This window comes from Halichoerus grypus, chromosome 13 (genome assembly GCF_964656455.1).
Source record: "Halichoerus grypus chromosome 13, mHalGry1.hap1.1, whole genome shotgun sequence".
Classification (NCBI taxonomy): Eukaryota; Metazoa; Chordata; class Mammalia; order Carnivora; family Phocidae; genus Halichoerus; species Halichoerus grypus.
In genome coordinates this window covers 4,811,463-4,839,284 of record NC_135724.1, presented here as the reverse complement: position 1 = coordinate 4,839,284, position 27,822 = coordinate 4,811,463, and the positions used below count along the sequence as shown (strand labels likewise).

Genomic DNA, 27,822 nt, shown 5'->3' with positions numbered 1-27,822 from the left:
ATAGCTAGCCACATGGATTGGCTACATGGAGGAAAACTGAAGCCCCAGCCCTGGGGGTGAAGCCTTCCTGGACTTACCAGCCAAGCCCAACCTCCAGAGAAACAGAGCATTGTGAGGGAAACCTCGGAGCCGAGGAACCCCAACCCAACCACCAGCAAAGCCTAGTCAAGCTACAGAGTCATGAGAAATAATAGATTATTGTTGTTTCACAGCAAAAGATAAGTAGGACTTCATCCTCAGAGATATTCTCTGTATGCATGAAGGTATGTTTTTATGCATATCCAAAACCTATTTTGTACTCAGCCTTTGTCACTTAGAAACACTCTCCATTTGCACTAAATAGTCATATTCTTCTGTAATGGGATTTTTTAACGGCTACACAGTATCTGCTTGTGTGGCTTCCAGTGGTTAGTGTGATGGTTCTTGTACTGCTGAGCAAGCAGGTGGCTTCTCCATTTTCACTGGTATACACAACATCCAGAGTGAGCGGGCTGTGTACAAAGCTGTGCCCACATCGTTCACTTTCTTCGGATGAATTCTGGAAATGGAATTAGAGCCTCCAAGGATTAAGTGTTTTCTTATGGTTCTGGTCAAACTGTCTTGAACAAAACTCATGCCAATTCTCCCGGTACCAGCTGTGAAAGAGGACGGTCATGTCTGTGCCCACAATCTCACACCACCAGGTACTCTTGTTTATCACTTGCTTCCAATTTGGTAGATGAAAGATGGTTGGTCTCTCGTTGTTTTAATGTGTCTTTCATTAATAGAGGGTCAGACCTTTCTTCCCGAGTGTGAGATGCCCATGCCCGGCACGCTCTGCTGCCCCAACCACGTGATAATGTCACACACAGTGTCTGACACTCAAGGGTAAGTGGACAAGGCTACCAGGAAAAGTACATGATGGAAAGAAAATTTTTAATACATGAATGACAGGAATAATTTTGTAGTAGGACCTAAAGAGTCGTAATCAATTTTTCTGACAGAAGAATTTTACAATCCATTGATTTAAAATCACATGGATGGATGAGGACGTTTCCAGAGCATTTGTACCTGCCACTCATACTTGTTACCTATGTTTATAGAAAACTGTAAATCACTTCTTGGGCAGGCCATTAATTGAGAAAATACATTTCACCCTGAAAAAACTTCTAAAATCATTATTTTATACTATAAACTTTCAGCAGTAGGAACTAATTCTCAAATTCCTCTTCTACACAAGTTAATTTTTAATTAAATAAAATACTACTAGCCTTCAGCAGTCATAGGTGAAAAGTTTCATGTGAAACATTACTCTTGGTACTAAAGATAAGCAAATATAATCAAACAAAAGCAGATCTGAGCAAACATTCTTTATAACGTGACAAGCTACACAAACAGAATTTTTCAAAATTATTTATCGAAAATTTTCTTCAGCTTCATTTATTTCAAATACAATAAATAGAGAATAAAAAAATGAAAAAAATCTAAATACTTAAATTTGACTTAAAGTTTAGGAGAATGCCGCAAATAAAACTTCAGAGTTATGCCGCATTTTCACATTATTATTAAAAAGAAAAGCAACTAAGTTTTTGCTAGCTTCTCTCCTACCTTTCTGTTTTTTCTTGGACACTCTCCCCCGCCCATTAAATATCACCCAGGGTTCCACTTCTTCCCGCCCGTTCATTGTGTGTGTGCTGTGTGCTCATTACGGGGCTGAGCTCCGGGCAGGTGTCAGCTTTCACGGGTGTTTACCGGTTACAAGAACTAGAGGTGACTAGTAGCAGCCTCAGCTGACAAACGGGGAAACTCAAAGTTAAAGAGGTTCAGATACTTGCCCTAGTCACAAAAACATTCTCTCCCTGAGAATATTCTCTCTGTGTCGTCAGCTCACGCTAATACCACAGTGACACCAGAGAGCGCCCAGATCTGTATCTTTGGTCCCAAATGTGCTGTGTGCTGGGACCATCTAGCAAGACTCTTGATCCACACTGTCACCTCCACCTCACAGGCCGCACGGCCCAGATGACACACCGGATCCGCAACCGCGGTCTTTCTTCCTGAGCCTGCTGCTCACCCTCCACGCCCTCCTGCTGGGGTGGGGGGGGGGGTCAGTACTGGCCACTCGTTGACCCCCCCCCGGGAGCCCCAGAGTCCCCTGACCGGCCAGCTCGCCTCCCGCACACTCGTGCCTCAATCACTGCCGTGCATGGGCCTCCAGCCAGGCCCCGGGCAAGACCCTGAAGGGAAAACAGCGGACGAGACTCTGCAAACACGGGCTCTGCCCCTCACTCACGTTCCCGTGGGAAGACCGAAGAGTCCAGTGAAATTTAAACGGAAGTCATTACCGTCATAGTAAATGGCATTAAATGACAGGGCAGGATATGAACGGAGGTCCGCCTGGGCGTGGTGGGGCTGGGGGTGTCCGGGAAGGCAGGAGCGGAGAGGTGCGGACTGGACGGAACAGCACGCGCGGGGCCAAGGGCGCAGAGGAAGACGCGGTGCACGCTTGCAGCAGGGACGGCGGCAAGAGACAAGGGAGCAGAAGCCAGAGTTTAAAATTATGCCTACTCCACAAGACTGTTGAATCTCAGATCTGTACCTCTGAAGCAAATAATGCAATATATGTTAAGAAAGAAAAAAAGAAGAAGAAGAATGTAGCAGGAGGGGAAGAATGAAGGGGGGGAAATCGGAGGGGGAGAAGAACCATGAGGGACGATGGACTCTGAGAAACAAACTGAGGGTTCTAGAGGGGAGGGGGTTGGGAGGATGGGTTAGCCTGGTGATGGGTATTGAGGAGGGCACGTTCTGCATGGAGCACTGGGTGTTATGCACAAACAATGAATCATGGAACACTATATCTAAAACTAATGATGTAATGTATGGGGATTAACATAACAATAAAAAATTAAAAATAAAATAAAATAAAAAAATAAAATTATGCCTACTCCACTTGCAAATATCTCCCAAATCCCCTGTCCCCTCGCAGTCTGGAGTATGGCCACCCCCTGCCAACTTGGTTCTCCCCTTCCATCGCTCCTTCCATCCTCAACACCGCGCAAGGAGTCCTTTCCTTAAACCGCACGCCTGATCACGCCGGTCCTGCTCAAAGCGTCTGAGGCTCCCAATCACCTCCAGCCCAGGGCTGAGCTCCGCTGGCCCGGCCGCGGCTCCAGGCACACGCCTCACACCGGCCCATTCCTCCGTGGCTTTTCCTTGGGGTCCCCAGCAGAGGCGCGCCCTCTTCCCACTCACCTGTGACTTGGCATGCATCATGTCAGAAAAGAGTACGCCTGGAAACCTAGTCTGTCAGCAATCCTTGATGCCAAGAAGCCAGAGATCCTCCTTGGGCCTGTCCGGGCGGCTGAAGGACCTACTGCGTGGGCGGAACCAAGTGGAGCTTTGGGCTACCCCCAACCCCCTCCCCGCTCTTGCCTTGGCAGCGAGCGCCTCCTCCTGCATGGTGAGCGCGCAGGCGGGGCCCCGAGCCAGCCCGCCCCCCAGCCCCGGAAACCGCCGAGGGTTAAGCCCTTCACCCCTCTTGTGTGTCCCCCCCAGGGAGCCGTTTCCGCAGACCCTTCACTGGCTAACACCCAACGTCAGCACGAGGAGGGGAGAGCGCTGCCTAACTAGGGTGGCACGGGCTCCGTGCCAGCGCCCCGGGCCCCCTGCGGCGCCCAGTCCTGCAGTGTCCCCGAAGGCCTCCACTAGCCGCTGACCTGTAGACGCTGCTTCATTACAGGAGAGGATCGAGGCTCAGGTTAGGTCTTTCTAGGGAGGAGAGGGCTTGGGATTGGGGGCGCAGAATGCCCACGCCGCCTGCCGTCTGTCGCACACTGAACTTTGTGTACGGGCCTGAGAGCCCATGTTGACCTGAGGGAGGCTGCAATTGCTTAGTGACTAATTATAACTGTAGGGGGCAGAGGGAGAGGACCGGTCCAGAAGGCAGACGCTGGCCTTTGGTGTCAGATCACCTGAGCGTCACACACACTCGTCATTATCAGCCATGTGACCTTCAGTTGTCTCATTTGTAAAAGTGGGAAGAGTGGTGCCTACTTTCCAGGGGTGCTGTGAGGACAAACCGCATGATCTGAGCGCATCTGCCCAGCGCCTGGCATGCAAACCTCCGTGCCTTCTGTCTCTTCTGCTAAGCCTTACGATTGGGTCAACAATAAAGAGAATTCTAAAGTCGCTCCGTCATTCCAAAGCAAGTTGTTGTAAAAAAAAAAAAAAAAAAATCTTCAAAAAGAAGAGGGGCAGTTTTAACTCCCATATAATTTAAAGCAGACTGGGGGGAAAAAAGGAGTAGGCACATTTTTCAAAGGCATCAAATATGCCAGCAATGGGAGAATCATCTCTAGACCGTAGACTCTCATACCGTTCTTAATTGTTCTAATAACTCACTTTTACAGAGAGATCAAGTTACCATTGAAGGAAATGATATCCTGTTAATGTCTTATTAATAACAATTACATTCTTCAGAAATTGATATAGAAGAGAGAATTCAATTGGTTCAAAAAGATACAACTTCAACTGTATCATTTGTTTGGAAGTGTTCTGGTCACAAAATGTCCTTAATTACTGTTATTCTCTTATTTGGGCCTGAAATTACAGTGCTGACATCCCTTTAGTGACAAAAGCACTTTTCATAGCCAAAAAATGTTAGCTATGGCTTGTAAGTCTCTTTTGATTGGAACTCTGTTGGATGCAGCTGGGGTATTTCTGAGTTAAGCTATGTTCATATGTTCTCCTTCTGGCTGGAACATTTCAGCCTCTGTTGTTTTGATTGCAATATTGTCCAGCAGGCTGAGCTTATGATTAATTCACGTTATTAAGATGAATAACACTCCTTTCAGATGGCAGTTGAAAATCCACAGCAGGAAAAGCTGAAACAGTGATTTGACTGCAGTTGCAGGAGGAGTGGAGGTTATGGACTTTCTCCCTCTATAGCTCAGGAATATTTAAGCAGGATGTTCTTAACATCCTGTAGGCCACTATGGTTTCTTGAGGACCCTGTAAGTGGCCAGAAAGAGAAGTCCTAAGGGCGGTGTTCCCAGGGGGAGCATGATGAATGCCCAGACACAATCAGTCACTGCTGCGATAAGCATCCTGGGGTCCCGGGAGGAAGTCAGAGGTAGGACTTTTGTAAAAACACATCGGAGACGTCTGGTTAGCCCAATCCTACTTTAAAATACCACCTGCTTTCTGTGTTAGGGGGTGGCTCCAGGAGACACCTAGCATTGCGCCAGAGTGGGCACCTGACCCAGGGTGAGCCAACGGGATTTTATTTTTACCTGGAGAGTTTGAATTGAAATTTAAATGCATCCATCTGGAGTGGATCGTGCCAGGTATTAACCACGTAAGCTCACATAGAGGTGGGGACACATCTTGCCTCAAAAGCCACTTGCTTATTGATGTTATGAACAGGCAAGAGCTAAAAGCTCACAGGGAAGCCAGTCTACAAAAACGGCATAAAGCAGATGGCACATGAGAAATGGACTTCTGGGGGAGAGAGGGCACAGAACACTCACCAACACCCCCAAGGCCTCCTGCCTACAACTGGGAGCTACAAGATTCTATTATATCACTACAATAGGTCCTCACCTACCTCCAAACCAGGACACCTGGAAAACCCCAAGTACCAAAGTCAAGGGGCACCACTGTGCATCCCACAAGCAGCACAGGGATAGGGCTGATTGGTACGGGGGGCAGGGAAGGGAGACCTCTCCTACCATGACTCTAAAAGGACCTTCACAAATTCCTCTGGCAGCTTAGGGTATAACTGAACTAAGACCTGAATCACAAATCATTTTTCTAAGTTGAATGTTCTTGCTCTATCTTAAAATATAATTCTTTCTCCAACTTGCTTATTCTACATAATGCAAAAATACGAAATTGGAATCCGAACATGTGGACTCAGCTCCTGGCTTTATTACTTCCTGTCTGTGTATGGTGGGAAATTATTTAATCTCCCTGAATCTATCTTTCCTCCTTTAAAAAATAGAGATCATAGTAGTACCTGTCAACTATTTCTATTTTACCTCCTTTACAAAGCTTCTCTAATTGCCCAAGAAGGAATTTGTTGGGATGGAACCTGGTTTATATCTCTATAACAACAGTGGACATTGTGACAGCTAACTTTATGTGTCACCTGGACTGGGCCATGAGGTGCAAAGACACTTGGTCGAAACATGATTCTGGGTGTGTCTGTGGGGCTGTTTCTGGATAAGATACACATTTAAATCAGTACACTGTGTAAAGCAGATTGCCCTTCCACGTGGGTGGGCCTCATCCAATCAGTTGAAGTTCTGAAAAGAGCAAAAAGATGGACTCTCTCTGGAGTAAAAGAGAATGCCTCCTGCCTGCATGCCTTCAAACTGAGACACTGGTTTTTTCCTGCCTTCAGACTCAAACTGAAACATCAGCTATTCCTGAGTCTCAAACCTGTTGGACTCAGACTAGAACTACAATATCAGCTCTTCTGGGTCTCCAGTTTGCTGATGGCAGATCTTGGGATATCTCAGCCTCCATAATCACATGAGTCAATTCCTTGTAATAAATCTCCTTCTATATATATGCACGTCTTACTGGTTCTGTTTCTCTGGAGGACCCTAACTAACATAGACATATTATATTACAATTCTCTGCATATATTGGTTTTCTCCATCATACTTTGAGACCTTCAGTTGCACAACACAAGGTACAACATCGGGCAGAGAGTAAGGGCTCAATAAATATTGAGTGAAAGTATGTCTGCCTTTCAGACTGGCTTTTGTGATTGTTGAGAGGCATAAATAAAATGTGTGAGTAATTAAAAATGGCACAACTCCATACAGAAATTAGATATTTCTCCATAGTCATCCCCAAACCCAATCTTACTATAGAAAATCAAATCAAACTAGGACTCGAGTGTTTCTAACCTCTCTGTTTTCCATGAACCGTGATTAACTCTAAATGTAATGAAGGATTGCCTCGTGTGTGTGCAGCATCGTTCTTGGCCCTGAGGACAAATGCCGTAGACAGGTCCCAGAGGTTCTATTCTAGTGAAGGTGGGGCAAACTTTAAACAAGTAAATGCATAAACAAGCAAGATGATCACCACTAATGATGAAAATGGAGACGAAAATCAAGCAGGGTCATCCTGGGGCAGGGGCTACATTAAATGGCACCACCTTCCCCACTAGGAGATCTCCCCACTTTTGTGTTTTTCCAGTATTTTCTTCACTCATTTTCAGTCTTTCCCACCTCAGAAAAGAGCTGTAAACAAACTCTGGATTCATTCAAATTAATTTTCTTAAAACAGAATTTTGATCACATCATTTTCTTGTTTAAAAAGTTGTGTTGTTTTCCCATTTCCTACAAAGTAATGTCCAAATGACTTACTGGTGCCTAAGGCATCTGGGGTCTGTTCTTAACCCATCCACAGCTTCCCACCTTGTTAATGCATGGATGTGCCTGCCCACTCCCCCGTTCACGAGCATGCTGTGCCCTACCTCCACCCCGCCTTCATTAACTCCGCCCCCCTGAGAAGTCCCCTCTTAACGCCCTCTACCTTCATATGTGCACACAGTCCATCCATTACACGGAGAAAGGGTCGGGGCACATGGTACCTGCTTAATAAATATTAGTTCCTTCCCTCCTAGCTAGAAGAAAATGCTTGCTCCCCCAAGTCTTACAGCGCTTGGTCCAAATCTCCCGTCTGGTGCTGATCTGGCTCTGCCTTGTGTTATCGTTCTTTAGGAACATGTCATACCGTCCATCTGGGTTAGTATTTCCTTAGGAGAACAAAGTGTCTCATTCAACTACATTTTTCCTATAGTCCAGTACAACACAGCCTTCGACAACTGTGTGCCAAGTGGGTGAGTTTGGTGAATAAACAAATGGCCCAGCAAGTAAAAAAGGAAGAAGCCCAAATTTTTCATAGTTTCTTCTTGAACTACTAATGTCATATTCACAGTAGGTCTGCGAATTCATCATTCTTTATGGACTTGGGTGATACGCAGTCACCACAGAAGTTCGGAAAGTGAGAGTCATTTCTTTTTTCCAAGAGTGACCATTTTGGTGACAATTCAGAAAATCATATGCTAGGTATAATGAACCATTTCCAACAATTAAAAAATAAGTAATTTTTAAGTTTTCTTTTAGAGAAAATTCTTCTAGAGAAAATTGTGTGACTCTACCACACAATCATGGTGACACTTCCTGGCAGCAGGACACCCCCAGACAGGCCCTCACAGTAGTGTCAGGGCTGGGAAATGCTGTTGGGTATGTAGCCCAGTGGGTGGTCAGCATGACTGTGAGGCTGTCTTACACCATCCAGCCCCAGGTGAGCCACCGGAGGACCACAGCCCCACGAGGAGCCCTCGGTGAGACCAGAGGCCTGCTCAGTCCTCCGACTGTCCAGAGACCGTGGCGCGTCAGTCGTAACCTGAGGTATTAAGTGAATCTAAGTCTCTGCAACTAACTAAAAGTAGTATTGTTTTTTGAGGGGTTCTGAACTCAGATTCCTTTGCAAATATCTTTAAGTTCTCCACATCAAGCAAATCAAAACTAAAAATCATAGGTGGTGAAATACATTTGTAGTTTATGCAAGAAAGATGACACAGAATTGTAACCTATACTCAATAAGACTGATCCTATATCAAAAACTGGCAAGGAGTTGACTGGGTGCTGCAGTCAGTTAAGCATCTGACTTTTGGTTTCAGTTCAGGTTGTGATCTCAGGGTTGTGGGATCGAGCCCTGGGCTGGGCTCCGTGCTGAATGCGGAGTCTGTTTAAGACTCTCTCTCCCTCTCCCTTTGCCCCTCCCCTCTGCACTCTCTCTCTCTGTCTCTCTAAAATAAATAAATCTTTAAAAAAAAAAAAAAAAGCAAGTCTTAAAAAAGACTGGCAAATGAAAGTACATACTTATGCCTTAAATTAAAGTATTTAGAATATGCATGTAAACATTTCCTTATGATTCCCCCATTTAACTGTTTTTTTCAATTAACTATCTAAATGTTGGGTTACTTCAGATTGCAGTCTGCTTCTGTATGTGACATTATATTGCTCAGACTTGTTTCTGTGACAGGAGCCAGTCTACAACATGGAGAAATGGGTATTCCTACTCTCGGTCATCCTGAGGTGGGAAAAGGAAGCTGACCCTAGACAGGTACGGGGAAGGACCTGATTCTTCTCTCTGGAGGCTAAAGACTCTGGAAGCGGGGAGAGAGTTGCAGGAGCTGCTCCTGGGAGAAGGCACTGGGGCCCTCACCGCAGGGAGCTGGGGAAGCAAGACCCAGACCAGAGCCCCTCCAGAGCAGCCACCCAGGGAAGGGAAGATGAAGACACAGGGATGCCAGTTCTAAGAAGGCTCTTCACTCACTTTAAGTTTTCTTTTCAGAATCTCAAGGCCCTTACTTGACCTCACAGCTTCGGTGGAGCTGGCTGGGTTTGCAGGAACCAGGGCAGGAGCTCTGTGCGCACTGGAAGCGAGCCAGCCCAGGAAGAACCAGAGCTGGAGCAGAGCCATGTGATGCCCCAGGAGCTGCCAAAGGCAGAAACCGGGGGCTGCAGTCTGAATGTGTGCCCCCAAATTCATATGTTGGAATCCCAACCCCCAAAGGTGATGGTGTGAGGAGGCGGGGCCTTTGGGAGGTGATTGGTCATGGGGATGGAGCCCTCCTGAGAGGATTAGTAGTATCCTTACAAAAGAGATGCCACGCAGCTCCCTAGTTCCTTCCCCTTGTGAGGACACAAGAAGCAGGACACAGAAGGGGACCCTCACTGGACCATGCTGGCCCCCTGTTCTCAGACTTCCGGCCATGAACACTAGATTTCCGCAGCTCTGGGTCACAGCCACCCCGGATGGGCTGAGACTCTGGGCCACGTGCCCAGTGGATGTGAGCCCGTCGGGAGCGGGATGAGCTTCGGAGGCAAACAGAGTGAGCGCCCAGGGACCCTTGCCTGCTGGAAAAGAAAGGGAAGAAGAGCTCAGAGAGTAGGCAAAGGAATGAAGGGATTCAGGTTACCCAAGTGACTGAGTGACAACAGGGACAGCTTAATGACACTGGAAGTTTTAGGACTTTAAGTTCCCAAGACAGGGGCATGTCGTACGCACCCCCAGGGGCTCTTGGGAAGCACCAGGGTTAGTCAGGAGGCGGAAGGAGCGAGCGCTTACTGTGGTTTCCACAGGAAGGAACGGGCCAGGCTGGGAAGGCAAGTTTAGGACTGGATAGTTTGGATAATGTCGGCAGGCTCTGGGGCTATGGGGATGGTCTCCAGTTGTCCAGAACCTGGTCCTGGGGGTTGCGGGGGCAGAGCAAATACTGGCTGGGGTGTGAGAGGTCAGAGGTGTTTGGGATGTGGGATTCTCTAGGAATCAGGAGCCCTGTGAGGGGCGGTCTCTCCACAGCTATAGCAAGGCCCCCACGATTTCAAAGCACCATAAAATACAGAAAACAAAAAACATGACTAATACAGTGTGAAAGGCTATCAAATGTGTCCTCAGAGTTTATTCACGTGATTATCTGGGTATGTGTGGGTTTTCCTTCTCACTAACTGATACGACATAATACACAAACATATTTCTTAATACTTAAAAAAAGTGTTCATTCTCAAAAGCGAAAAATGAAACATTTCCTGCTTCGGGTATGTAATGTCCTCAGAGATGCCCTCCTGTTCTAAGTCTCTAAATGTCACCGTGTCACTACCCTACTTAAATCTCTCACGTGACACCCCCGGAAGCGGAATTCCTTCGGGGAACACACCCTGGCCCTCCAGCTCCCAGCCCCACGACTCAGAAGGCCAAACCATTCCCGTTTTATCTACACACGACGTTAAAAAACCTTCACATTATCACTTAGTGTGCGCCAGGCACTCCACTAGGCATTTATGTGCGTGATTCTATTTAATCCTTCCAACAATATCCCCATTTTACACACTAGCAAGTTGAATGTCACAGCTTAAGTAACTTGGCCCAGGTCAGGCATTTAGGAAGCGGTGGAGGAGAAAGTGAAGAGAGCCTGGGGCTTTCAGGTTCCTCTGGGCCTTTGTGCCTTACGGTTCCTCTCATGGGTGTCCTTCCCCTCCCTCCCCACTGCCACCCACAGACCCCTCCACCCGGTGAAATGCTGACGGGTTTCCTCTGACTCTAGCCCCTGACCTCCCTTTCCTTAGAGCATTTACTTTTGAAAACTTGTCATTGTAAATTCTTCGTCTGCCCCTCTGAGAAGTAAATCTCCCAGCCACAGTCCAGGAATGTCTTTCTCAAACACGTGGGAGCCAGCTCTTTGAAACGTGACCTCCACGGAGAGAGGCCCTGGTCTCCAGTCTCTGGGGGAGGCCAGGAGCCTACCTTCCAGGAAGTGCCAATTAGCAAGTGAAGATGACCCGATCGCCTTGACCACCTTCCCCCAGAACCTTCCACCACTTAAAAGCCTTCAGTCTCTCTCCTCCACAGCAACAGTCTCCAAGTCTTCCTGGCCATTTTTAACAAGCTCTGCTGCCATTTCTCTCTCCCGTAGAGCTCCCCACCAGCAGGGGCAGGAGGCCCTCCTTGTCATGGTCTCTCCACTGGAACTCTTCTCACTCCACGTTGAGCTCACGTGCAGATCAGGTGCTTCTGTGAGCACATCCCCATCCATCTGGGCACCTCCAGAGGCCAGGGTTTTGCCTTGCTCATCTCGGTATTCCTCCTCCTCTTTTTTCCAGGCCTCTGGTGTGGAGCACAGAGCATGCCACTCAGGAAGCGCTCCGTAAGTGCTGGTGGAAACAACCAAATGAATCAAGCAAACAAATCTTTAAATGATGACTGATTTTAAATCAGAAGGCATGCAAAATAAGAGAAAAGCATGCATTTTGTATGTATCACACCAGCAGTTTCCAAATTTTAGGATGAGGTTCCTTTCAGCTTCCCAAACCTCCATTACCCGAACTTTCCCGATTCTGCTCACCGTCTGCATTCCAGCCCGCGTCACTGTGGTGCGCAGCCACGTCATGAGCCACAGACACAACTCATCGCGATTCGACGCCCGTGTAACACAGACAAATAATAACTGCATTAGTCAGACATTTATTACGGGCCAGGTGCTTCCCATCTCATTTAATGCAGCAATCCTGTGAAGAATCCACTGTCATTACACAGATGACATTTTACAAATGACAAAAGTGGGACTCAGAGAACTAAGTCACACGCACAAGGTTACCCAGTGAAGGGGAGGAAGAGCCGAGACGCCAACATCAATGCTTCGACCATACCACCAGCCCACCTGCCTCCACACCCAAGGCCACTTGCAATCAAAGCCAAACTTGAAGAAATACTGGTGATTTCTCCCGAACGTGATAAATATTCCTCAACCTTAAAACTTATCTGATCTCCATCACAATTTCTTCTCCATTCTTGTCCTATTTAGATCACTGTACCGAGACCTCAAAATAAATAGGTATTAAGTAACTTGGTAATTAAGTAAAAATTAATTTTAAAAAATACCCTTTTCTAAAAACAGGGAGAAAATGTTTGGTGAGAACCTTTTCAATTTCATCACGTTGCCTTTTCTCTGGTTTGTATACTCCCTCCTCTCTCCCAAGGCATCAGTGTGCTCTCTATCACACACGCACTCACAGACACACACTCACTTGCACACAGAGCTATCCCTCCTCCTTGTCATCACTGTGTGTCTTTTCCCTCATTAGCGCAGTAGCTGTCTCCATATTTTCACTTTCTTGTCTCCTAAGAAGAAATAAGAAGCGCTACACCAAACAATGGTAGGCAGACCACTCTAAACACCCCCATATGAACAGCAGCCATAATATGTATTTTAAGAAGTGCAGTCTCACAAAAATATGCCTCGTACAGTCCTCAGGTGCTCACTACAGAGCCTGGCGGCACCAGGCCAGTGTGTGATGCGGTCGCACAAACGCAGCGCCACCCCGGCATGCAGGAGCCTGGGGCCCCCAGGAGTCACCACTGCCCCCCTGCACCTGTCCAGACCCAGGCAGACCGGCCTGCGGCATCCACATCACACGGCAGAGACGCCACCCGCACGTCCGGCACAGAGAATAAAAACACAGCCCCACGGGCTTCCGTTTTAATAGAAGTGAGAAAGCCGAAGTAAAAGTTTAAAAGTGTACCCCTCCACTCTTCCATCACAGAAACACACACAACTCGTCTGCCTGGGAAGCATGGGCCCAACACTGGGTAGTCAACAGGTCACAAAGCCTTAGTTCCCCCTCTACCTTGCCTTTCGGCCTCACACCCACTCAGATTTCCGAAGGTCCCTGCGGAAGAGCAGAGGAACAGCTGGAGAGCTGAGGGCGGGACGGTGATTCACACCCCTGCAGCAGGGGTTCTGTTTGGTAGACATGGACCCGGGATGTGAGAAGCAAAGGATGTGGCCCCAGTCACATCCAGGGAACTCACAAGGTTATGATTTGACTCTGGATTTGTTGAACTCCACAGTGTTCCCAATTTCACTTCATCCTCCTAATTTTACATGTTTATAAAGTGCACTTTCTCGACTTATTTCAATATATGCAACAGACATAGGTAAAATGCGAAGGCTGGGGTGGGGGCGGTTAAGTAGTTTCCTTTGAGGTCCGAAGTTCCTCAATTTGGACCCTTAGTTGTAATCTTTCCCCTAGCAGGTCCTCTTCTGTCCCTGCTTCCAGCTGAGCCCCCTCCATGCCTGGCCTCAGTGGAAGCCCCTTCTTTTCCTCAAGCCTGCCATCTTGCAGGTCTTGGCAACCAAAAGCAAATGATGGTGATTCTCCATTTTGCATGGTTACTAATAAAATATGTGACCCAAATTATAAAGCCAAAATCTTTGACTTATAAAATGTCTTTATCTTCTCCAAAACACCTGCCCATTAGAGACATCATGCATTTATTCTTTCCAGGTTCTTTAGGGCCTTCTGATTGACACTGAGCAAAACCATGGTCAGAACCTAAAAGACAAGTCAAAGAATAAAATGGGGACATAGGATAATAAGGCTATAAATGCAAAGCCTCAGACTGTTCTTCACTATCCGTGATATCTATTTGCTTTTCAAATATTAAATAGCGATTATATCCTTGACCTACATAAAGTATAGGAGTGTTAAACAACTTGCCAAGCTTGGTAAAACAGGCTGCCGTGTGTTCAGAAATAAAAGCCACTAACATGTTACTCACTGAACCAAGTCAGACTATGATGGCAGACTAATAATGAATTTTCATTCATTTATTCATTAAGTAAATTACATTTTTATTGGGTATTGATTGTGTGCCAGGCGCTGTGGTTTATCAGTGCTCTAGGAGGAAACATCCTGTGTGCCTTCACTCGTCAGCATCACCCTTCATCCAGGAGGACCAAACCTCCCAGCTATACCCAGAAATAGATGTGGTGAACACCTCTCCCTGGGGGCCGAACACCCTGCTTCCAGTATCAGCCTGTGCTGTGTTTGCAGTGGGATGCACTGGTGACTAAGAGAAGAATCTTTGGCAGCTTTAGAAAGCTAGTAGCAGATGTTAGGTTAGGTGTGTTCCAATATTTCCACCTAAATTTCCATCTTTCTACTGCAAGGTGGCACAGTCCTATTTTTAGGTCTCCTTTTTGAGAGTCCAAAGTTGATGCTAATGCCCTTGAAGGACATTTCCAACAAGAGAGCAGCAGGAGTGAGCCATGGTGCAGTGTTCACAACAAGCCCATTTGACTTGCCCATCACCTAAAATGACTTTGCAAATTGGTACATAATCACGATCAGCCCCAGGGTGACTCAAGGGCCATAATGGTCTTAATGAGATTTTGCTGTTCCTCCCCGTCATATCTGGAAGTGACAGCACAGCTCTGATGACGAGAACTAAGGACTCAGCTCTGCATCACTGGTTCCTTGCTCATAGCAGAGACTGCTTCTTGCTTTGCATCGGTTCTGAAGTTACATAGAGTAGTTCTCTTCAAAGCAAGGAATAAGTGACTACTAACTAGCGTAGCCTAATGTGTGGTAATCTAATGTACGAAGAAAAAGATATCCAAGCAAGTGATGGAAATGTTTGCAATCACGTTGTTCTCTTCTTGGCCTGACACATGTATATCTTAAAACTCAAATCACACTTTCTCAATCCAGTTTTTACAGTTATACCCCACTTTATTGCACTTCACTTCCTTGTGTTTTGCAGATACTGCACTTTTTTTACAGACTGAAGGTTTGTGGCACCCTGCGTCAAGCAAGTCACTCAGCGCCATCTTTCTAACGCATTTGCTCACCTTGTGTCTCTGTGTCAGTCTGGTAATTCTAGCAATGTTCCAAACTTGTGTGTTTTCATTATCTTTGTTATGGTGATCTGTGATCACTGACTACTGTGTTTGTTTGGGGGCACCATGAACCACACCCACATAAGATGGAGAACTTGATGCATCTCGTGTGTGTTCTGACTTCTCTGTCAACCCGTCGTTCCCCCTGCTCAGGCCTCCCTATTCCCTGAGACACAACAATATTGAAATTAGGATAATCAATAACTCCATAATGGCAGCTGAGTGTTCAAGTGAAAGGAAGAGTCCCACATCTCTCACTTTAAATCAAAGCTAGAAACGAGTAAGCTTAGTAAGGAAGGCATGTCAGAAGCTTAGCAGCCTGAAAGCGAGGCCTCTTGCACCAAAAGTAGCCAAGGTGTGAACGCAAAGGAAAAGTTCTTGAAGGAAATTAAAAGTGCTACTCCAGTGAAAGAGAAACAGCCTTATTGCTGAGAGGGAGAAAGTTGGACAGAAGATCAAACCAGCCACGACAGTCCCTTAAGCCAAAGCCTAATCCAGAGAGAGGCCCTGACTCTCTTCAATTCTGTGAAGGCTGAGAGGTGAGGAAGCCGCAGGAGAAAAGTTGGAAGCTAGCAGAGGTTGGTTCCTGAGGCTTAAAAAACTGTCTCCGTAACACAAAAAAGTGCAAGGTGAAGCAGCAAGTGCTGTTGCTGAAGCTGCCCCAAGTTCTCCTGAAGATCCAGCTGAGATCATTACAGAAGGTGGCTCCAGTAAACAACAGATTTGCTGTGCCGATGAAACAGCCTTCTGTTGGAAGAAGATGCCACCTAGGACTTTCCTAGCTGAAGAGGAGAAGTCGACGCAGGGCTTCAAACTTCAAAGGACAGGCTGACTTGTTAGGGGTTAATGCAGCTGTGACTTTAACCTGAAGCCAAAGCTCATTTACCATCCCAAAAATTCTAGGGCCCCTAAGATTTATGCTAGATCTACTCTGCCTGTGCTCTGTAAATGGGACAACAAAGCCTGGATGGTGGCACATTTGTTTACAATATGGTTTACTGAATATTTTAAGCCCACTGTTGAGAACTACTGCTCAGAAAAAAAGATTCCTTTCAAAATTTTACTGCTCATTGACAATGCACCTGGTTACCTAAGGGCTCGGATGGAGATATTCGACAAGATTAATGTTGTTTCCATGCCTGCTAACACAACATCCATTCGGGAGCCCAGTGATCAAGGGGTAATTTCGACTTTCAAGTCTTATTATTTAAGAAATACATTTCAGAAGTCTACAGCTGCCATAGATGGTGAGTCCTCTCATGGATCTGGGCAAAGTAAATAGAAACATTTCTGGAAAGGATTCACCATTCTAAATACCATTAAAAACATTTGTGATTGGGACACCTGGGTGGCTCAGTCAGTTAAGCATCTGACTCTTGATTTTGGCTCAGGGTCATGAGATCAAGCTCCATGCTGAGCGTGGAGTCTGCTTAAGATTTTCTCTCTCCCTCCCCCTCTGCCCCTCCCCCGCTGAACTCTCGTGCTTTCTCTCTCTTAAAAATAAAAAATTGTGATTCATGGGAAGAAGTCAAAACATCAACATCAACAGGAGTTTGGAAGAAGTTGATTCCATCCCTCATGGATGGCCTTGAGGGGTTCAAGACTTGAGGAAGTAACTGCAGAAGTGGAAGGAGCAAGAGAACTAGAACTAGAAACGGAGCCTGAAGACGGGACTGAATTGCTGTAAGCTCATGATAAAACTTGAACAGGTAAGGACCTGCTTCATTTGGATGAGCAAAGAAAGTGATTTCTTGAGATGGAATCTACTCCTGGTGAAGATGCTGTGAAGATTGTTGAAATGACAACAAAGGATTTAGAATATCCCTTAAACTTAGCTGATACAGCAGCAGCAGGGTTTGAGAGGATTGACTCCAATTCTGAAAGAAGTACTATGGGTAAAATGCTATCAAAGAGCATCACATGCTACAGAGAAGTTGTTCATGAAAGGAAGAGCTGATCAAAGCAGCAAACTTAATTGTTATTTTAAGAAATTACCACTGTCACCCAACCTTCATTAACCCCCACCCTGATCAGTCAGCAGCCATCAACATTGAGGCAAGACCCTCCACCAGCAAAAACATTACAACTTGCTAAAAACTCAGATAATGGTTAGCAATTTTTAGCAATAAAGTATTTTTTTAATTAAGGTAGGTACATTGGTTTTTCAGACATAATGCTATTGCACACTTACTACAGTGTAAACATAACTTTTATATGTACTGGAATGCCAAAGAATTCATTTAACTCATTTTATAATGATGCTTAACTTATTAAGGTGTTCTGGAACTGAACTGCAACATCTCCAAGGTGTGCCTGTATATTTGAGGGTTCATTTAGGCTCACAATCCTTTGTTCAGACCTTCAGGTATAAGGGACTGGCATGAAAGGGCTGGTGTAGGAAGAGATTGTATGTAAGTCAGGGGTAGCAACCTCCACCCACTTTTTGGTCTTTCATGGTGTTTTTGAGAATTGCTGACTGATGCAGTAAATGAGATTACAGGTGTATCTATATTTACATATTACAAAGATTTTTAAAAATTTAAATAAAACCAAAATTTATATACATTAAAATATAATCAGGAAATCACTTTTTAATACAAGTCTATGAATATGTAATGTCCTTACTAAGGAACACTAAACATCTTAAAATGTAATATACACAGATGATAGATAGATAGATAGATAGATAGATAGATAGATAGATAGATATGGATGGATAGTGGATGGTGGGTGGATGGGTGGTTGGGTAGATGTATGTATAGATAGAGATATGATACATACTGATGATGGCTTTAACTTCCTGCAAAATATTTCAAACCTATCCTTACATATCACTTAGTCACTTAATATTTTGCCAATATTGGTTTCTTATCAGTTTTTTTTAGTATTCTTAGTCCCTTTACCTTCTTTCCCTCCCTCTCTAACCACTCACCTGAGTTGAAGTTTATCATTCCCATGAATATCTTTTTTTATTATGTTATGTTAATCACCATACATTACATCATTAGTTTTTGATGTAATGTTCTATGATTCATTGTTTGCGTATAACACCCAGTGCTCCATTCAGTACATGCCCTCTTTAATACCCATCACCAGGCTCACTTTTAATGCCTTAAATATACTTTCTGTAAATGCATATTTCCATAAAATATGTGGGAGTTGTTTTGGAAGGTGTTAAGCGTTATACAAATTGTATCATACTAAAATGTTATGTTTTTGAGATTTATCCACATTCATGCATGTACCTCTGGTTCATTCATTTAAACTAACTGTATAGTATTAAAGTTTTATAAATATTCCACAACTTTAAAATTCATTTTCTTGTTGATGAACACAGAGGATTTTTCCAATTTCTTGCTATCACAAACAACAGTGTTAAAACATTACATCTCTCTCCTTGTACACATGTGCACAGATCTCCCACTGATACACACTTAAAAATAAAATTGCTAGGCTGTCAAATATGCCAATTTTCACCTTATTGGAGAATACAAATTTGTTTTCCAAAGTGACTGTACCAATGTTTACCCCCACCAGCAGGACAAATGAGTTTCTAGGCTCCACATTCTGACCAAAACTTGGAATTGTCAGATCTTTACATTTTTTCCAGTTAAGGAGTGGGAAATCGTATCTCAGGTTTTAATTTGAACTTCTCTGATGACTAGTGAGGTGGACTGTTGTTCATATGTTTAGTGCCCATCCATCCTTCCTGCCCTGAGACTTGTCTGTTCATATCCTGTGTCATTTTCCTAGAGAGTTTCTAGTCTTCAGCTTATTGCTTTCAAGGAGTTTTAATATATTCTGGATATTAATCATCCACCAGTTGTATGTTTCACAAATCTCTCTCAGTCCATGCTTTGTCTTTTCACTTGTTTATGAATGGAAGTTTCCTTTACATATAGTCAATTTGATGTGCATTTTCTTCTGTGGTTTATGTTGTTTTTGTCTTTTTATTTAAAATCCCACCCTATGGGGCACCTGGGTGGCTCAGTCATTAAGCATCTGCCTTCGGCTCAGGTCATGATCCCAGGGTCCTGGGATCGAGCCCCACATCAGGCTCCCTGCTCTGTGGGAGGCCTGCTTCTCCTTCTCCCACTGCCCCTGCTATGTTCCCTCTCTCACTGTGTCTCTCTCTGTCAAATAAATAAATAAAATCTTTAAAAATAAAATAAAATCCCACCCTATCCTGAGGTTAAATATTCTCTGATGTTTTCATTTCAAATTTGAAATTTTGTTTATGTCTTTAGTCTACCTAGAATATATTTTTGTGTATGGTGTAAAGTAGGGAGTCTAATTTTATTTTAATTTTTTAAAAATTTTTTACTTAAGTTTGATTTAGTTAACATAAATACTGTATTATTAGTTTCGGAGGAAGAATTTAGTGATTCATCAGTTACATATAACACCCAGTGCTCATTACATCCAGTGCCCTCCTTAAAGCTCACCACCCAATTACCCCACCCCCCAACCCACCCCTCCAGCCACCCTCAGTTTGTTTCCTATAGTGGAGTCTCTTATGGTTTGCCTCCTTATTGTTTTTATCTTATTTTTCCTTCCCTTCCCGTATGTTCATCTGTTTTGTTTCTTAAATTCCACATATGAGTGAAATCATATGGTATTTGTCTTTCTCTGACTTATTTGGCTTAGCATAATACCCTCTAGTTCCATCCACATTGTTGAACATGGCAAGATTCCATTCTTTTTGATGGCTGAATAATATTCCATTGTATGTGTGGAATTTATCCATTCATCAGTTGATGGGCATCTGGGCTCTTTTCACATTTTGGCTATTGTGGACATTGTTGCTATAAACATTGGGGTGCATGTGCCCCTTCAAATCACTATTTTTGTGTCCTTTGGATAAATACTTAGTAGTGCAATTGCTGGGTCGTGGGGTAGTTCTATTTTTAACTCTTTGAGGAACCTCCATATTGTTTTCCAGAGTGGCTGTACCAGTTTGCATCCCCACCAACAGTGTAAGAGGGTTCCCCTTTCTCTGCATCCTCACCAACATCTATTGTTTCCTGAGTTGTTCATTTCAGCCATTCTGACTGGTGTCAGGTGGTATCTCATTGTAGTTTTGATTTGTATTTCACTGATGCCAAGTGATGTTGAGCATTTTTTCATGAGTCTGTTGGCCATCCGTATGTCTTCTTTGGAGAAATGTCTGTTCATGTCTTCTACCCATTTCTTGACTGGATTTTTTGGTTGTTGGGTGTTGAGTTTGATAAGTTCTTTATAGATTTTGGATATTTGTCCTTTATCTGATAAAACATTTGCAAATATCTTCTCCCATTCCATAGGTTGTCTTTTGGTTTTGTCGACTATTTCCTTTGCTGTGCAAAAGCTTCTTATCCTGGGGCGCCTGGGTGGCTCAGTTGGTTAAGCGACTGCCTTCAGCTCAGGTCATGATCCCGGAGTCCCGGGATCGAGTCCCGCATTGGGCTCCCTGCTCAGCGGGGAGTCTGCTTCTCCCTCTGACCCTCCTCCCTCTCATGCTCTCTGTCTCTCATTCTCTCTCAAATAAATAAATAAATAAATCTTAAAAAAAAAAAAAAAAAAAAGCTTCTTATCCTGATGAAGTCCCAATAGTTTTTTACTTTTGTTTCCCACGAGACATGTCTAGTGAAAAGTTGCTGCAGCCAAGGTCAAAGGGGTTGCTACCTGTGTTCTCCTTTAGGATTTTGATGGATTCCTGTCTCACATTTAGGTTTTTCATCCATTTTGAATTTATTTTTGTGTATGGTGTAAGAAAATGGTCAGTTTTGAGCCCCACATTGGGCTCTCTCCTTCTCCCTCTGCCTGCTGCTCCCCCTGCTTGTGCTCTTTCTCTCTCTCTCTGTCAAATGATTAAATAAAATCTTTAAAAAAAAGAAAAGAAAAGAAAATGGCCCAGTTTCATTTTTCTGCATGTAGATGCCCAGTTTTCCCCAACACCATTTGTTGAAGAGATTGTCTTTTTTCTGTTGGACATTCTTTCCTGCTTTGTCAAAGATTAGTTGGCCATAGGGTTGAGGGTCCATTTCTGTTCCATTGATCTATGTCTGTTTTTGTGCCAGTACCATACTCTCAGGGTGATTACAGCTTTGTAATACAGCTTGAAGTCCAGAATTGTAATGCTTCCAGCTTTGGTTTTCTTTTTCAACATTACTTTGACCATTTGGGGTCTTTTCTGGTTCCATATAAATTTTAGAATTTTTTGTTTCAGCTCTGTGAAGAATGTCAGTGTTATTTTGATAGGGATTGCACTGAATGTGTAGACTGCTTTGGGTAGTATAGACATTTTAATAATATTTGTTTTTCCAGCCCATGAGCATGGATTGTTTTTCCATTTCTTTGTGTCTTCCTCAATTTCTTTCATTAAGTGTTCTATAGTTTTCAGAGTACGGATCTTTTACCTCTTTGGTTAGGTTCATATCTAGGTATCCTATGGTTTTTGCTGCAGTTGTGAGCAGGATCAATTCCTTGATTTCTCTTTCTGCTGCTTAATTGTTAGTGTATAGAAATGCAATAGACTTCTGTGCATTGATTATATATCCTGCAACTTCGCTGAATTCCTGTACCAGTTCTAGCAATTTTTTGGTGGAGTCTTTCAGGTTTTCTACATAGAATATTATGTCATCTGCAAAGAATGAAAGTTTGACTTCTTCTTTGCCAATTTGGATGCCTTTTATTTCTTTTTGTTGTCTCATTGCTGAGGCTAGGACTTCCAGGACTATGTTGAACAACAGCAGTGAGAGTAGACATCCCTGTCATGTTCCTGATCTTAGGGGAAAATCTCTCAGTTTCTCCCCATTGAAGATGATATTCGCTGTGGGTCTTTCATATATGGCTTTTATGATGTTGAGGTATGTTCCCTCTATCCCTCCATTGTGGAGGGTTTTTATCAAGAAAGGATGTTGTATTTTGTCAAATACTTTTTTCTGCATCTATTGAGAGGATCATATGGTTCTTATCCTTTCTTTTATTAATGTGGTGTATGATGTTGATTGATTTGTGGATGTTGAACCACCTCTGCAGCCCAGGAATAAAGCCTACTTGGTCATGGTGAATAATCCGTTTAATGTACTGTTGGATCATATTAGCTAGTATCTTAGAATTTTTGCATTCATGTTTATCAGGGATATTGGTCTGTAATTCTCCCTTTGAGTGGGATTTTTGTTTGGTTTTGGGATCAAGGTAATGCTAGCCTCATAGAATTAGTTTGGAAGTTTTCCTTCCATTTCTATTTTTTGGAACATTTTCAGAAGAATAGGTATTCTTCTTCTTTAAATGTTTGGTAGAATTCCCCTGGGAAGCCATCTGGCCCTGGACTCTTGTTCGTTGGGAGATTTTTTATTACTGATTCAATTTCTTTGCTAGTTATGGATCTGTTCAGGTTTTCTATTTCTTCCTATTTCAGTTTTGGTATTTTACATGTTTCTAGGAATTTACCCATTTCTTCGATATTGCCTAATTTGTTGGCATACAATTATATTATTATAATTATATTTCTTCAGTGTTGGTTGTGATCTCTCCTCTTTCATTCATGATTTTATTTATTGGGTCCTTTCTCCCAAATAGGGAGTCTAATTTTAATCTTTTGCATACGGTTCTCCAATGGTCCTAGCACCATTTAATGAAGAGTCCATCATTTCCCATTTGAACTACAATTCTACCTTGCCATAAATTGTTTCCATTATGCATGATTTTGTTTCTGGGTTCCCAACTTTGTGTGTTTGTAAATCAATATTCTACCCTTGAGCTAATTTCACACTGTTTTAATTACTACGGTTACAAAATAATTCTTAAAAGTATGTCTGCTAGCTTCTTCCTCAAAATTGTCTTCTCCGTTCTTAGTCCTACAGTTTTCCATATGGCTTTTTAATTGTCTTATTAAGTGTAAAACATTTTTGCAATGAGGTTGCAATTAGATCGCATTCATAGATTAACTTATTGGGAACTGACATTGTTAGAGTAAGTCTTTCCCTCTACAAAAATGGTCTCTACTTACTTACATTTTCTTTAATATCTTTTCAGAAAGTTTTATGTTTTCTCCATAAAGGTCTTATATATCCTTCGTTGAGTTTGTTCCCAAGGGCCATACAGTTGTTTGTTTAGGTTTTGGGTGGATTTTTTGGCAATTACAAATAATACATGATTTAAAATCTAATTATTGATTTTTAAAAGAAATTGATTTCTACACATGGATATTTTATGCAGAAGCTTGGATGAAGTCTCTAATTTTAATATTCTTCCAACGGGTTAGTTTGGGGTTTTGATGTAGAAAATCGTATCATCTGCAAATAACAGTTTGAGTATTCCTTTCTAATCATTTTTTCCCTTTTCCAGCCTTCCTGCACTACCTCAGGCTTCTATCCAAAACAGTTACACAAAGTTCACTAATGGGCAAAATTAAGGCATCTAGGAATGCATACTTCAATTATTAAAGTATGGAGAAAAATAAGGATGTGATAACCTAAAAGTCAGGATAGTGGTTGTCTTTAGAGAAAAGAGAGAGAATTTTTATTGGAAAGGCACCTGGGGACCTGTGGGGTGAGGGCAGTATTGGGGGGGGTGTTATGCAGGGTTTTGAATCATAGTTCATCAATCTGTACATTTTTCCTTTATACAGCTTTTCTATATGTGTTATAATTTACAACTTTAAAAAGATTTTAAATTGTTTAAAAATGAATTGGAGAACATTCTGTTTTCACATGCTCCAGAACAGTTGGCAAAATGTTGGTATTATCTGATCCTTACTGAACATAAAGTGAAAAATCAGTTTTAAATTCTTTAAACTTAGTGAGGGTTTTTTAATATATGGGGGTTTGATTACTGAATCTCTTTAACAATTTTATTTCATTCACATGTTCTATTTCTTATTAAATCAATTTTTGTTGTACTTTTCTTAAAAAGCATTAGTTTTCTTTGTTTTCCATTGAATAAATTAGTTCATTATCCCCTCATATTTTCAATTTCTGTCATATCAGTACTTTTGTCCTTTTTTTCATTGTTAATATCATTTATATCTACACCCTTTGAAGACGATTTTTATTTTCCCCATTGTACTTCGTTTTGTACTTTTTAAGCCTCTTACAAGAAGCATGCATTGCTTTTATACTCCATGACAATCTAAGATGTCTATTTCAATTTGGGGAGGAAAAAATAAGGCCTGTAGGCTTTCTTTCATAAGGTGAAGTGGCACTGGATAGGGGCAGCAGCCTCACCCTTGTGTCCTAATTAACTGTCCAGCATATCACAAGTTGGGCTTGCTAAGATGTACATCAGTACAGGAAAATGGATGTCACACAGCCCTTTTTAAAATTAAAACAATGCTTGGGCGCCTGGGTGGCTCAGTCGTTAAGCGTCTGCCTTCGGCTCAGGTCATGATCCCAGGGTCCTGGGATCGAGTCCCACATTGGGCTCCCGGCTCAGCGGGAAGCCTGCTTCTCCCTCTGACCTCCCTCCCTCTCATGCTGTTTCTCTCTCTCTATCAAATAAATAAATAAATAAAATCTTTTAAAAAATAAATAAATAAATAAAATAAAAATAACTTGCCTGATCACATAAACAAAGCACCATTTCTCTAATGGATATTAGCGGCTCAATTATTTGAGTCAAGTCAGGAGGACACGCATAATTGCACTCACTTCGATGAACTAACTCACTGGGGTTGGACATTTGTTGACTGCCTACCATGTGAAGGGTGGCATCAGTTGGTTACTGTAATCTCTTTGGCAAACTTTAATGAAGAATGAAGCTTCATCAGTTCAACATGTCCTGAGGGCTTTATTTAGCATGCTATCTTGGTCAGCAAGATTCCCTTCTAAATGACATCCTAGAGGTCACCGTGAAAGTGAACCACAAAGTGAGAACCAGGACGCATCCACTCCTTCAATGCCCAGATGGTTACAGTAAACACTAACCTCGGTGCAATCTCAATGCTCTTAACTTTCTAAAATTGAACGTTTTCAGCTGCATCCTGCCTTCCTCATCCACACATTAATGTCTTCCTTTAGATGCGCTCACAGTTTAGCTGCTGAGGAGGAGGGAGAGAATTGCGCCACAGCATTCAATACCATCTGCAGCTGGTTGCTATATATACTGGATTTCCGATCCCAGGATGGGCACAACTGACTTCCTTTCATATGGAACAAATTCTCTAAGATTCCAATACAGCAAGTGGAAAACAGAGTTATGAACCCATTTTTAATTCACGGGGAGTTTCAATTTCCTCACTGACAGGTGTCCAGGAACTTTAATTTGAGCTCTGAAATTCTAGGCATATCTTCAAGTTAAACAGACATTGAAGGTTGAAAACAGGGCAATTACTGTTGAATCATAGACAAATTTTATTACAGACTGTGGTAAAGTAAATGTTGTGGAGACAGGTAATAATTTGTACCTGCTATGTACTCAGTAAATATTTGTCGTACTGGATTTAATAACTGAGAAGGAGCCTGAAGAAAAGCAGTTCTCTTCACTCTATCACAGCCGTGGCTTCTGTGTTTCTCAGAATCGGACCCTGTCCTCTACTGGACTTTCTAAGGGCGTACACGAGCTCCAAGGAATTTCTCCTCTCATCACCATGTGATTTGTCATCGTCCACACTGCACCAGTGGGACAGTGGGAATGCAGCTATCTACCTGAGGCTGAATTCCTGGTGGCCTTGATTTATGATTCAGAACTCTTAGGGAATATTTTCCCGGAAAATGAATGCTGTTAATGTTTCTGGTGGAAAGAGAGGGGAGAGGGAGTGTGCAGTAAAAGCTGCATTATGCGTTTGTCATTGCGAGCCACTAAATCCACACCTACCTCTCTACCTCCCATCAAATTTACCCAGTGATGACGTCCGCCATGTTGCATTGTGCCTGTCTACACCAGACGCTTTGACTTCCATCACTCAGTTATTTCTTTGGAGAATTCCAGTCTGGGTTATACACGGCATGCAGATTCTCAATTGCCCAAAGAACAGTGTATATTCATTGTGCGATGGCTGAGCGAACAGCATTAACCTCTTGCCATCAAGCACCTGGCATGGTTTACTTCCAGCCTTCCCCACCCAAAGAGACAGCACATTCCCCACCAGGGTTGGCCCACCAGGGCAGCCAGTGCTGCTCCATCAGACTGTGAACAGGTCAGGAGACTCCTTGGCTCAGCCAGAGCACAGACTCTCCCTCCTTTGAGATTACAGATCCCAAGAGATCCCCTGGCTAGGCTGTGAATGTTTTGAAGACAAGGAGGGACAGGAATATCCCCTGCATATACAAAATGATGTCTCCCATGTGCTAGGAGCTTAGTGAGTGAGCATTTTGTGAATGAATGAATGAATGAATGAATGAATGAATACCTCTGAGGTTCCTTCTGCTAGCAGCAGTTTCTTAGGAGAAATGCACAAATATCACCTGATGGATTCAGGGCAGATACGAGAAGGAAAAGCCTTCCTGCCCTGAGTATTATTACATGGGGGTCTGACATCTGGTCCTGACTTTCGAGAGGGACCTTGTACGTCTATTCAAAGTGCACTTACTGAGTCTGATGAGGTAGAATAATGAACAAAAAGATGCACCGGCCCTGCCCCAGAGGGCAAATCATCTATTCCAAGCCTCTACTTCTCTTCTCTTAGGCCTTCTTAGGACGGCCTGCCCCATTGCTCCCTCACCCCCAATCTTCTTGACCATCACCCTCTCCACCCTCCTCACTCTATCCTTGAATGAAGAGTTCTGTCTTGTCCTCTGCCTTGGTTCCTGACCCTTTAGTGACATGGGCAGCTACATGTGGCTGTCTGGAGACTGGCCAGGGGCTCTCCAAGGGGGGTCCTCGGTCTCATCTGGGAGCCCATTAGAAATGCTGATTCATGGCCCCACTCTAGGTGTTGTGAATCAGAAACTCTGGGGGTGAGGCCCAAAAATCGGAGTTTTATTCAGATGTGAGCTACACTGTGTGAACCCCCACTTTAATCAAATCCCCCAACACCCTCCTGAGGCCCTCCTGAGTGGGAAATGTGATTCTGAACAAGGGCAGCTCCAGAGCCCAGGACAGGCCCTTGGGAGGCTGTATGTCTTAGTGGGGGCTGCAGTGGGGGGTGACAAGCACGGGAGACATGTGGTAGGCATCGAGCAGCAAGAGGAAGGAGGGGCGACAGAGAAAGGAGAAGACCCACTCACGGGTGGCGGGGACAGTGTGTCAGTCAGGGTCCCCCAGAGAAACAGAACCAACAGGAGATAGGCCTATTTGTGATTAATGTTAAGAAATGGCTCACTCCTCTGTGAGGGCTGGCCTGCAGACGGGGAAGTCAGACAGGGTCCGTGGATGTGCAGTCTTGAGGCCGAATTCCTTCTCTTCTGGGAACCCTCAGTTTTTACTCTTAAGTGATAGATGAGGCCCACAGAGATAATGGAGGGCAACCTCCTTTACTGGGAGTCAAACGACTGTAGGCATTAGCCACCTCTACAAAACCCCTTCAGGGCAGCGCCCAAGTTAGTGCTCCAGCCTGGCGGGTAAGACCACCTGCCACGGACCCTAGAGACACACCTCACTTGTATGGGGATTTTCCGAGGACCACTACCAGATGAGACGGAGCCATCTAAGACTGC

At 43.7% G+C, this 27,822-nt stretch overlaps 1 protein-coding gene across 3 annotated transcripts in view; it reads right to left on the bottom strand.

Annotated features, from left to right (window-relative positions):
• Positions 1-10,450: 10,450 nt before the first annotated feature.
• FBXO15 (F-box protein 15) overlaps positions 10,451-27,822 on the bottom strand; it is a 74,744-nt gene continuing 57,372 nt past the window's right edge. For 2 of the 3 annotated variants that reach the window (XR_013443243.1, XM_078060171.1), the window contains 2 exons: positions 11,909-12,010; positions 10,451-11,717 (listed from right to left, as the gene is read on the bottom strand). Coding sequence is in view for 2 of the 3 variants with exons in the window: in XM_078060171.1 (XP_077916297.1) it covers positions 11,697-11,717; positions 11,909-12,010 (123 nt within the window). In the remaining variant the exon portion in view is untranslated. The remainder of the gene's footprint in view (positions 11,718-11,908; positions 12,011-27,822) is intronic. The other variant, XM_078060173.1, reaches the window with a different exon arrangement.